Source organism: Macrobrachium rosenbergii, chromosome 22 (assembly GCF_040412425.1).
Source record: "Macrobrachium rosenbergii isolate ZJJX-2024 chromosome 22, ASM4041242v1, whole genome shotgun sequence".
Classification (NCBI taxonomy): Eukaryota; Metazoa; Arthropoda; class Malacostraca; order Decapoda; family Palaemonidae; genus Macrobrachium; species Macrobrachium rosenbergii.
Window position 1 is genome coordinate 21,493,385 of NC_089762.1, and position 13,704 is coordinate 21,507,088.

At 34.2% G+C, this 13,704-nt stretch overlaps 1 protein-coding gene across 6 annotated transcripts in view; it reads left to right on the forward strand.

Annotated features, from left to right (window-relative positions):
- The window catches only part of LOC136850627 (uncharacterized protein DDB_G0284459-like), a 370,523-nt gene that overhangs the window by 315,078 nt on the left and 41,741 nt on the right, over positions 1-13,704 (forward strand). For all 6 annotated transcript variants that reach the window (XM_067124330.1, XM_067124327.1, XM_067124329.1 and 3 more), the window contains one exon: positions 4,254-4,297. In XM_067124330.1, the coding sequence (XP_066980431.1) occupies positions 4,254-4,297 (44 nt within the window). The remainder of the gene's footprint in view (positions 1-4,253; positions 4,298-13,704) is intronic.

The following is a 13,704-nucleotide window of genomic DNA, read 5'->3' on the forward strand; positions in this document are numbered from 1 at the left end:
AATACAGTATCAGCTATACAGTACTTACAAAACATCTAGAGTCTGTTAGCAGTGAATATAATTTTCTTAAATACTTCCATGAATCTAAGTGAAAAAGTTTGAGAATCAAAATGTATGGATGGCAGATCTCTGGTACAATAAATTTTTTACCATTGAAGAAGCAAAATTTGCCTGTTCTTGAGGTCAAGACAGCATAAGTTTTGATTCAGTCAAACATCTAGCTTCCTTATCAAAAAATTATTTACTCCTGTTTTCCAAAAGAATGGCAACATACCATTGTTACACCAGTAGCAAACCCAGGCAAAGATACTTGTAATCCATCAAAGTATCTTTAACAAGCTGTGTATGCAAAGTGATTGAAAAATTTGTAAGTTCGAGATTAATATACTACTTAAAAGCAAATGATAAAATCACCCCAACCAAATTTGTGTCACAGAAAAATAGATCTACACTGACTCAACATTGTCATGTGGAAGATCACATTTGACAAGGGTTTGAGCAGAAACAGATAAAAATCTATGTATTAAAGCATTTTTGTTTTATGAAGATATCAGATGTAAATAGGATTGTGACATTGAACTATAAATGAGAAACAATCTGATACCTATCACCCAAACTGTAAGGTTCTTTAGTTTAATCTTTGATACACATATGAACTGGAAAGCACACATTGTATATATAAAAGCCCAAGGCAATAATGCAATTAACTTGATAAGAAGGCTATTACCTATAACTTGAGAGATTAAAAAATCAACCTGATATTATTATGCAAAGCAACTTTAATATTTATATTAGATTGTGGAACCAAAATATATGGCTCTGCATCAGAGTCAGCATTAAAAGTCTTGGGTACAATTCCCAATGAATGACCCAGAAACTGCACCACTGGAGCTTTCAAATTTTCTCCAAACAATTCTGCACAAGTCAAAAATAGGAAACTTCCTATCTCTTAACAATGAGACTTGGTAACCACACAAAGTGCAGCATAAGATTCAGGCAAGTGACTCACCAGCTAAAGGCCTTTGCGGTTGAGGAGACATTTTTATTAATAATCATCCACCATCATTCCCACCAACAACTAACAGAATTTTTTTGTCAATAAATGTAAACCTAAAAATTCCTTCAATATTAGAATTTACTCCTTTATGGATTGTGCATACGGTACTATACACTTTTTTCTAAAAGTTTTGAATATACCCTGAACATTGTAAACAATGTACAATAAAACATAAGATGTGAATGCCCACATTAACTCAATCTATACAGACAGATCTAAATTGTCCTCTGGGATTACTGGCATTATCTTCTGATGAAAGAGACCAATGCTCAAGAAGAGCTTTAGCCACCATGTTTTTAACAAATTGTGTTTTCATTCAATACATTTGTGAAGTTGGTATAAATGTGGAAGTATTGTATCTTGGGGCCTTTCTCATGTAGGCATTAAAAGAACTAGAGAAACTGTTAAGAGCCAAACTGCAGTCGCTATGCATAGATCAAATATAATTGTTCCTCGGTGATTTTTTGTATCTACTGAACCCATCATTTTCAGTAAATGTAGGGAATTGTGAAATAGTGATTCTGACAGTAAAATTTATTGAAACAGCTGTCGAATGGTGTTTTTCAGTAAAAAAAAATTGAAGTAATATCCTGTATTTGAATGGGTCACACTCATCTGACACATGAGGATATGAAGAATAACACTTACTATGAAACATATTATCAGTGATTGTCCAACTTTTAGCCAACAACTTATATCAAGTATTGGAAATAGTCCTTTGAAATAGATTTAAACTTCAATGTTTTCAGTTTATTTAGTTGTTAATTTTGTAAGGAGTTGCAATATATTAAATAAGCTCTAATATATTTCATCAAGCAAAAATCCCTTTTGCCAGCCCTATTAGAGTTAAGTATATTTATTCAGTGGTTCAATTAAACTTTATTAATAATAGTTTTATCATGAAGTAATAACATAAATTGTTCAGTAGGTTATGAGAAAAATCTTGAGATAACTTTGTTTTCAGACAATCATTTATCACAGCCCAAAACACATTGCATTTTGGGACTGGATTAAGCTTTTAGAAATCAGCATTAGTGCATTTTTGCTGCAGTTGTCCCTAATTTGTCATTAAAAAATCACCAGCCATGTTGTTCCATAATAACAACTACTTAATTTTAAAGTAAAAACTACTTAATTTCAATATATCAGTTATGTACTGAACTGGTATGAGGAAAACTTAAACATCTGTGATTTTGCATGTAATTGATTAGTGTAAAATTAACAAAGAAAGGTTTCTTAACCAGTCAATATCATTGTTGCACTCTGATATAATTGTGTTGCTCTTTTGCTAAAGTAATTTGTTTTTGTAATTTTTGTGGTAGTAATTGGAGTGTATCTTAAGGGGCACGCCGAGTACTGAATTTCAAGGAATTATTGATTTTGGTTATTAAAAGTTTTCAACTGTTTCATAAATAAACATATCCTGAAGCGATAATACTAAAAAAAAAAATGTTTAAGATTGGTGTATTGACAATTTTGTTCATCACTTGTATGACACTGTGAACCACAAATTGTGAAAAAGATTTATAGAAAATGTCTGTATGAGTAATTCAGGATAGGTCCAAGTGGGTTATGGACTGTTTTTGACAGTTTTACGAATAAACATCTAGAAACATTATTGCTAAAAAAAGAATGTTTAAATTGGTTCATGGACAATTTTGTTCACTGTTTGTACGCCACTGTGAATGACAGATTGTAAAAAACCTAAGAGTCTATGAATGGTCTTGGGTTGTATCAAGTTTGAAATGTACACTATTTTGGACCGTTTTACATGTAAATAAACATATCTTGAAATGTTACTGCTAAAGGAAATGTTTAGATGGTTCATGAACAACTTTCTTTGTCGCTTTTACGGCACTGTGAATGACATATAGTAAAAAGAAAGCATGGAAAACGAATGTGATAAATAAAATTTATTCAAAAATAATTGTTCCCATTAAAATATCTTCTCTAGCATTAGCGTAATAGAGAAAACGGCTTATAGGGATAAGTAATCTAAATATTTTTTATTTCATCTTATTTTTGAGTCCAGAAATATTGCTTTTTTGCTGTTTCCTGAAAAGCTACTTTTTTTTTTTTAACTAAATGCTTCGATCTCCAAGAAGACTGAAACAGGATTGTGTTTACTAAGTGTTATTTATAGAATCAATGGTAAAGCTCAAAGGAAATAACCTTCAATCATTAGGTATACAGTCATTTACTTTAAAGAATGGGGCCTTATGATGTTGGCACTCCCCATAAATGCAAATTTTAGATAATATATAAATCAAGAGGGAACACAGTTCTATTCATTTGATTATATTGTAAATTTCAGGGCATATTTCTTATATGAGGAAATGGTTTTAGTACAAAAATCAGCTTTCTGACTGTCATAGTTTCATAGTTATTATGAAACAAGCTGTAAGTTTTTCTTTTGCTGTTTTCTCAAAAGTTACTATTTACAAAAATAAATGCTTCAGTCTCCAAGATGACTTAACCAAACTCAATGAAACTTTCACAGCTTGTATAATAACTGCATATCTATAATTACAAGTTTGGAAAATTATTTTTGAGAGCAACTTTTTTTTGAGATATTATTTCTGAAAAGTTTCAAAACAGTTTTTTCAACTGCAAAATTTATGAGCTTCGAGGTCGAATATCCTTATTTCCCAACCTGTATTTTTTCTGTATTAGTTGTATAATAAGTGGTAAAAATTTTAAGTGAATCCCTTCCATCATAAGGTAGAATGAAGCAATTTCTGTATAATGGTGTTGGCGCACCCCTTAAGTTTGAAAGGTAAATGTATCTACAGTTGTCTTGTATACTTGAAAGTCATAAAATGCACAAATTACTAATACTTTTGATTCTGGTGTGGCACCAGGTGTGGCAAGTCAAATTATGTTTCACACCACTTAAAGTTATTGAAGTAATTGCTCACTGTTGAGTCATACAGGGCCATCTACCAAATCGCTAGATTTTGTTATTGGAAATTGATTTTTAATTTGTATATTATATATAAATTATGGTACTAGAAAAAATTTTAATATGTTACTTTGGGTTGACATAGTATTGAAGTTAAAAAATAACTGATTCTGCACTGTGCAGGAAGCAAGAATATTGGCTACTAACTGCTGTGATGAAGCGTAGTGAGTTTATTTTATTCATGAGAGACTAGGTTTAGCATGCATTTTAATCCAAGTCTGTTTCATATTTCAGTGCCGGCGATGGATCCTATGGCTATGATGGTAGTTATGGACAAGGTAAAATCTTTGATGACTGTCATTTTATGATATAGATTTTAGGGATGATTTCTCCTCAAATTGACATATTGGATGAAATTGACCCATCATGGTGCAGACTTGTAGCTGTGTCCATAAAACTTCAAAATTTTACATTCCCATATAATTTCTTAATATCACTTGTTATTGATAGATGAGACCTCTCATAAGAACCCCCGTCTACCCTACCATAAGGTCTTATTGTTAATACCCATAAAAGCTTATCGTTGATGCCCATTGCTTCAATTGGGTCCTGTATTTTATGCCTCTATACCTCTCTTTTCATTTCAGGCAGTCCCCGGTCTGAAAGTTTTTCTAGCCTAACCCGTCCAGAAATGCTACAATTATGTGATCCACCCACCTGTTCACGTTATTCTTTTTTTATTATACAATCCAACTTACGACTACAAAAACCACAAAACAGACTTACAACCCAAAATTAACAGCCTAACCATCAGAGAGCTCTGTCTACCGCACTACACTCTATTCAACACTCCCGTCTGCATTTGTTTACATTTTGGTCCCTACCACCACTTTCGTCCTATGACGACAAGAACAGATACTTCTAAACAAAGAATGCTTTGCTATAAAAAATCTTATAAAATTAAACATGTGCTTTTTATACATTTTATAATGCCCATATCATTTCACTAATGCAGAAAATAAAAATAAAATAATAATGATTAACTTCTAAAACTAACATATAATCACCCTTATCTCCTCCCTCCCCTCCAACCTCTTCTTATCCTAATCCCCTCTAATCTCCATTATTCTTCAACTCTTTACCCTCTACGTAATTTCTAATACTTTCCCCTGAAACTCTAGCTTTAGTCAATACATCAGCTATATGATCTTTCCTTTTATCCATCTCACCTCCTTTATTTCTCCAGATTCTATTGTTTCTCTTATTGGTGCAATATCAATTTTTAATCTCTTACTACTTACTCCAGTACTTGGTTTTATTGCAGTCATGAGGGTTTTACTATCAGTTTTAACCAATGCTTCTAATTTTCTCCCTCTTCCTATCTCTTTCCACAAATGTTTGAAATATATCAATCCTTCTGTGGCCTCCCCCACACTCAGAGTTTCTGCTTCAATGGTGGACTTTGCTATTCTTCTGGATTTTCTGGATTTCCACCATATGGTACTTCTCTTACCATGTGTCAAAGATATCACATAACCTAATTGTGTATGACCATCTTCAATATTACCAAATGAAGCATCTGCATAGGCTTCCCAATAAATCTTTTTTTCTTCTAACTCGCCTACTATCACTTCTCCCATTATGCTCTTTAGATTTTCTCACTTTTTAATCAGCTTTTTCATGTCTTGAGTTGTTCCTTCTTTAAAAGCTTTACTTAATTTATTAAAATCATATGCTATTTCTGGCATGGTATGTAGCGATACCCAATTCAGCTGTCCAACCACTGATCTGTATCCTGTTAACTCCTTTTGTCCTAATACTCTGTTACCTGTAAATCTTCTAGCTTCTGGTTCTCTTATAGAATTTATATACCGCCACTGATTAAGACAAATTCCATTTTCCTTGTGCTCTACTAATACTCCTGTACCTGTATACTTAAAACTTTTACTTTCTTGTTCTACTTGCAATTTCCCTTTCAATTTCACAATTGTTTCCTTTAAAAATCCTTCAGTTCCTCCATAGCAAAAATCATCTACATGTGTACATAAAATACAGTACCATTAAATTTATTGTCTTTCCTCCAAAAGAATATATTAGGTTGTAATCTACTTCTCTCTTCTTTAAGCTCCTCCAACACTTCTTTAAGCCCCTCCACCACTTTTACCACCTTACAATACCATGCCTTTGCTGCATCCTTGAGCCCATAAACAGTTTTCTTCAATTTCCATAATCCACTCCAAACATCTTCACTAGGTGGTTTTAAATATACCTCTTGTTGTATTTCATCACCTCGTAGACACACAGTTTTTACATCTAACGTATAACAATTCCAGTCTTTCAGTTTTATTACTGTTAAACAAAGTTTTAAAAATTTGGCATTGCATGTAGGAGCATCTTTCCCATTCGGCCATTTCTTCTTCAAAACTCTAGCTACCAATCTTGCTTCACATATCCTTTCTCCCCCCCCCCCCTTTTTTTACCTTTTCAGTTGCTATCCATCTTGTAGATATAGCTTTTCGTCCAACGTCATTTACCTCCTCATATACCTTGTTTTCTCTCCAACTTTACAGTTCTTTTTCTTTAGCTTCAATTATGCTTTTATTTTCATATCCTAGCAAAACCTCTTCTTCATCTTCAATTTTTTCTACATGACTGTAATCTTATAAGTTAACCCATCCCTTGCCACCTGACGGTGAGTCTTCTACATTGTGCAAATCAGCCCAAGATTTGCTTGAACTTTTTCCTGCAAGACTTAATAGAGTCCACTCTTCTACGTGTCCTGTATTTTTGTTTATAGCTCTCAACTCTATTTCCCTTTCTGAATTTGGGTATCTTCTATTAACTCATCTTCTATTACCTCACTTTCTTCTTCATCTTCCAGTGTTTCCTCAGCCAAATCTCTTTCTATAGTCTCTTCTGTATCTGCATTCCTTCTCCAGCCCATTATCATCTCCTTTCCTTCCTGCCCATGTATGTTCCCTTCCTTTGATGCAAGGGATTCATCCTTCACAGTGTGTGTTTTGTCTGTTTTAGGTATCTTTTCTTTTTCCCATGATAGTCTTTGAATCCTAGTAACATGTATTCTTGCTACTTCTCTTAGAGAAATCCCCATGTTTAACCACTACTGTTTTACCTGATATTCCCATTGCCTGAGCAGGTCCTCTCCATTTATTTTCATTTTCTCTCTTATAGAATACTGTATCTCGTCTCCCACTACTGCTTCTTCAAATTTATGTTGTATGACATTTTTGTTTAAAGCAATTCGTATTTTATTTCAAGACTCATTTTTGATAAATACTTCTCTGGCCTTATGCATTGCATTCAGTGTATCCCGTACTATGCTCTCTTCCATACCTTTCTCTCTGCGTGCAGGACTTGAACTTTCTTCTTATTTTGAAAATTCTGAGGACAATCTCTAGCCCAGTGCCATTCCGATTTGCATATTGCACACAGTGTTACTTTCCTTCTCTATTTATAGGATTTCTTCCACCTCTACCTCGATTCACTTTTCCCTGATATCTTTGGTTTTCCCTCCCTTTCCCAAAATTTTCATAACCACCTGATCCCAACCATTCCCCCTCTTTATTCCTTAATCCCTCAAATATTCTTTTCATTATCTGTGACACTGTTTTATATTCCAACTTTTTTTTACCCCAAGCTGCTAATACCATTTGTTTTTTATTTTCTGTGAGAGTCGCTTGTTCTGGTACGTGAAAACCTTTTGCTTCTCCTTCAAGCATGCTCTTCCCTATCGCTCTACTACACTCTAACTCTGCCTTTTCATACCTAATTATAAAATCTCTCATCATTTCACTAGAGTATCTTTTATGTTTTAAAATTGTTTTTCATTTTACTATAATTTTTCATTAACATATCTTTTAGATACACTTCATCTAGTTTGGATAGGATTATCTTTGACCCCTCTTTATCCTTAAGTTTGTCTCTATCTATTCCTGCTGTTACTTCGAAAAGCTTTTCCTTTTAAGCTTCTTCTTTTCTCTATCCTTGGATATTTCACTTCTCCACACACCACAAGCCAATCTTCGACTTGTCCTCTCCATCCTTTATAATCGCCCTCTGTCCCGCTAAATCTTGGACAGTCTCTTCTCCATTTCATATCCCAAAGTTTACCATCAGATCCATCCATTTTTAACCAACCACGCTCTACAACCACTTGAAAGTTTTTCTAGCCTAACCCGTCCAGAAATGCTACAATTATGCGATCCACCCACCTGTTCACGTTGTTGTTCTTTTATTATACAATCCAGCTTACGACTACAAAAACTACAAAACAGACTTACAACCCAAAATTAACAACCTAACCATCAGAGAGCTCTCTCTACCACACTACACTCTTTTCAACACTCCCACCTGCATTTGTTTACACTTTGCTCCCTCCCGCCATTTTCATCCTGTGATGTCACTTCCTATGACGTCACAACAAGAATAGAAACTGTACTTTTAAACATAATAAAGAATGCTTTGCTCTGAAAATATCATATAAAATTAAACATATGCTTTTTACACATTTTGTAATGCCCATACCATTTCACTAATGTAGAAAATAAAAATGAAATAATAATGATTAACTTCTAAAAGTAACATATAATCACGGTTATCGGGGGGGGGTTCCGTTCCAACAGCGTGACAATAATTGAAAATCGGCAATAACCGAAAATGGCGCTTATTGATGCTGATAACTGGGTATAGGTGCCGATAACCAGAGATCAGCACCTCTGTTAGGTATGTATTGGCACCGATAAGTGGAAATTCGTGATTTTCGGTGCCGAAAGTTGCCAATTTTCGCCGCTAGACAAGCGCCGTAAAACCGGATTGCCGATAACCGGGGACTGCCTGTACTTTGTATCTTCACTACTGTACTTCAATGTAGTGTTGTTCCCTCTTTTATACTGTAGAAAGCTTTAATATCTGCATTATTTATACTTCTTTTTTGGTATTATTTATGTTCTTTTTTTGGTATTTTTTATGTTCTTAAATGTATTGTCAAGTGCCTTTTTTTTTTTTTACCCAAATTAATGTAATGTATTAGCTTGACAGAAGTTTAGTGAGGGATCATTTGTGTTTATATATCTTGTCTCGGTTTGGTCCCTAGTATTAACATAATGTCAATGGTCTCCATTAGAAGTGACCCTACTTTTTCTGCCCTCTGTAGATACTACAGGTCATCCAGAATGTTAATGATCATAACTAGAATTGACCCCACTTCCTCTGTCGCCTCTTGTGGAGATAACAGTTTATCTTTGTGAAGGCTTTCCCGCAGCATAAGAATATTTGGACCAGTTTGAGTGCAGTGGGCTTAGGCTACCTTGGATGAAATACTGAGTTGGAAGGATGTGCAGTTTGTTTGGCCTCAGAGTTGGATAAATCAGCAATACAGATTTCTGCTTTTTGGGTTCCTGTGATCCTTTCTCCATAATGGCAAGAGGACCTTTGTCTTGGGAAACTGTCCTGGGTTCAGTTGGTTTGGTACCTAACACCCTCCATTCCAAGATGGTTGATGGTGTTACAGTTACTGAAAGGGTGGTCATAAAAAGTTACAAGGAAATCCAAGGACTAGTACTTGATGATCATAGAGGTTTATATGTAATCTGTATCCATGTTAACCCTTAAACGCCGAGCCTCTATTTACAAAAACGTCTCCCGTATGCCGGCGGCGTTCGGGAGTTAGCGCCGAAGCGGAAAAAAAGTTTTTTTAAAAAAATCAAAGCACGCTTAGTTTTTAAGATTAAAAGTTCATTTTTGGTTCCTTTTTTTGTCATTGCCTGAAGTTTAGTATGCAACCATCAGAAATGAAAAAAAAATCATCATCATATATAAATATTGACATATATGATAGCGCAAAAAAAATGTTCATATATAATTTTATACAAATCGCGCTATGAGCAAAACGGTTAAAGCTAACGGGTTATTTTTTTTTCTTTGTATTGTACACTAAATTGCAATGATTTTGGTATATAACAAATTGTAAAACGATCAAAGCAACACAGAGAAAATATTATCACAAAATGATGCATGAATTCGTAACGAGCGGACGTAAAAAAATGTGTTTTTCAAAAATTCACCGTAAATCGAAATATTGTGCTAGAGACTTCCCGTTTGTTGAAAAATGAAGCTAATTGATTGAATATTATTAGACTGTAAGTGTTTTAGCTTACAATTGCATTTTTCGACCATTTCGGTCGAGTTAAAGTTGACCGAAAGTAGAATGTTTTCTATTTATCGTGATTTATATGAAAATATTTCAAAACTGATAAAAGCTACAACCATGAGTTATTTTCTGTTGTATTGTACATGAAATTGCGCACATTTTCATATATAAAAGTTTATGTAACGACTAATGTAAAACGATGCAAACATTACGACAACGTGATTTAAAGAATTTCTGAGATGTTCGCCGAGTTACCACGCAGACGTAAGGAAAAAGAATTTTTTCAGAAATTCACCATAAATCGAAATATTGTGCTAGAGACTTCCAGTTTGTTGCAAAATGAAGGTACATGATTGAATATTACTAGAATGTAAGAGTTTTAGCTTATAATTGCGTTTTTTTACCATTTCGGTCGAGTTAAAGTTGACCAAGGTTGAAATTTTGGCAGTTATCGTGATTTATATGAAAATATTTCAAAACTGATAAAAGCTACAACCATGAGCTATTTTCTGTTGTATTCTACATGAAATTGCGCACATTTTCATATATAAAAGTTTATGTAACGACTAATGTAAAACGATGCAAACATTACGACAACGTGTGAAAGAATTTCTGAGATGTTCGCCGAGTTACCGCGCAGAGACGTAAGAAAAAGAATTTTTCAGAAATTCACCATAAATCGAAATATTGTGCTAGAGACTTCCAGTTTGTTGCAAAATGAAGGTACATGATTGAATATTACTAGAATGTAAGAGTTTTAGCTTATAATTGCGTTTTTACCATTTCGGTCGAGTTAAAGTTGACCAAGGTTGAAATTTTGGCAGTTATCGTGATTTATATGAAAATATTTCAAAACTGATAAAAGCTACAACCATGAGTTATTTTCTGTTGTATTCTACATGAAATTGCACACATTTCCATATATAAAACTTTATGTAATGACTAATATAAAACGGTGCAAACATTACGACAACATGACTAAAGAATTTCTGGCGGACGTAAGGAAAAAGTTTTTTCAAAAATTCGCCATAAATCGAAATATTGTGCTAGAGACTTCCAATTTGTTGCAAAATGAAGATAAATGATTGAATATTACTAGAATGTAAGAGTTTTAGCTTACAATTGCATTTTCTGACCATTTCGGTCGAGTCAAAGTTGACCGAAGGTTGAAATTTTGGCAGTTATCGTGGTTTATATGAAAATATTTCCAAACTGATAAAAGCTACAACCATGGGTTGTATGTTGCTGTATTTTACATGAAATTGCGCACATTTTCATATATAAAACTTTATGTAATGGCTAATATAAAACAGTGCAAAACTTACGACAAAATGACGAAAGAATATCTGAAATTTTCGGCCGAGTTACCGCGCTGGCGTAAGGAAAAATTTAAAAAAAAAAATTCACCATAAATCGAAATATTATGCTAGAGACTTCCAATTGTTGCAAAATGAAGGTAAATGATTGAATATTACTAGAATGTAAGAGTTTTAGCTTACAATTGTGTTTTTCGATCATTTCGGTCGCGTCAGAGTTGACCGAAGGTTGAAATTTTTTGTAGTCGATGTACGGTACGTCCACTCGGCACCCAACAGACAATTTTAGTCGACGTATGATACGTCCAGTCGGCGTTTAAGGGTTAAGTGTTCTCCCCCTGAAACTGGAAAGTGAGATGCTGTGACAATTTCTTCCTGCCAGTTTCTCCCTGTCAGGCTGAGAGTTGATACAAACTATGATTCTAGTTTCAGGAGAAATGGGAAGTCATTTAGGTGGTAGACACAGTAGATCTGGACATGGCATTTATTTGATGAGGAGGAGCATGATTCTGGCATTTTTTGCATGCCAGAAAAGTCCACTCAGGTAAAAGTGAAGATCTTCAGGAAAGGTTGAGTTTTCCATTCCCATCTGTTTTATTTTGTTATCAGAAACAAGACATGGACAGTTAAAACTCATGGAATCCCACTCAACATTAGAGAAGAAGCATGGCAAAAGATGATGCATAAGAAAAAGAATTAATCATTCTTCATATGACTGAAACAAGATGGTAAGAGAGTAGATCAATGGTGGAATGGCTTTGAGCTAAGTGCATCACAACATTCTTAGAATTCATTGAAGAAGCTCCAGCAGATGTTCTTGTTAATAGGACTCCATTAAAGCTTATGAAGTTTATTGCAATAGCCATTATCAAGCATGTTTTGATGATAATGATATAAGGTTTGACAGAAGAAAGGAAATTGTTACCTATGATGGTCAAACCTTATCACTGTTATTGTCTTCTTATCACTTTGATATATAAGACTCTCATAGGGTTCACACATGAAGGGTTTTCGTTCTTCAATAATTGAAGATGGAACTAGGAAGAGGTTAGACAGCTAAGAGAGGAGATATCCAAACAATTTCATAGAAACCAAGTGTAATGTAAGGTTTTGGAAATACCCAAATCTCACCAGAGAATGCCTTTGGTGTTGGAAGTTCTTAAAGAAATGTAGGTGAAGGGTGTATAGTCACCTCAGGAGCAAGTGAAGCATCAATATCACAGGGTTTGGAGCTATTTCCTCAGCTTTCAAACATTTGCTACTACCATTTTGGGCCACTGCACTGGGGTCATGTCCAACTACATTACATACTGTATTGCTGTCACTTATTCTTACAGTCAAGGAGAGATTTGATCATTCTAGTAGTTCACAATGTAGTATTGGATGCCATTGACATGAGATGTTGGATCCTTTCTTTTGAGTGGTTCTTTCATCTGTACATCTGCAAGGCCCTTTAGCAGGTGAACTGGAAACTTGTTGGATCTGTTTGCCGTCTTGAATGCCAGGCTAGGCTAGATATGTAAAGGAAACCACAAGTTTAGTCATTCTTAACATATTAAATGTATGTTCACATTAGTCTGTGTATCATTGAAATATACACAAATCAAGTAAAAGTAAAAACTTTTGAAACATAACATGTTTAGATTTCAGACAACAACTTGCACAATTGATAAATTGTAAACAAAGGTAAAGATGATATGGCAAGTTACATGTTCCTAAAACACATTGTACTATAGTGTATACAGATTTGCAGTGTAAGTCTGTTTTGATATTTCTTCACACATTTATTACTCTACAGGAATTAAACCTGTCAACTCTTTTATACACTACTATGCCCTCAAGAGCCACAGACAAATCCTATAGATTGGAAATATTAAGGAGACTATAAATATTTAGTGCATGTCATAAATGCATCAAGTGGTATTATATCAACTACTTCTGTACTAACATGAATACATACAAACATTTTCAAGAAGCTACAGTTTGTTAAAGCATGTAGAGGATCTGCTCACTTTGTTGGAGGATACCAGCATCTTTATTTCAGCCCATATGATTGTCTAGTACAGTGATCAGTGATTCTCTTGGCTTTGGCATCTTATTTAGTACAATACATCTGTGAAAACTTGAATTCATGACCCAAAAGTTTTCTGGAGACATTAGCATGCTCACAAGTGGCTGGGAGGTGAAGACATGCAAGGAAAGGTTGAATTGTTAATGATGTTACATCTTGTTAACTCTATGCTTAGTTATTTTGTGAAGG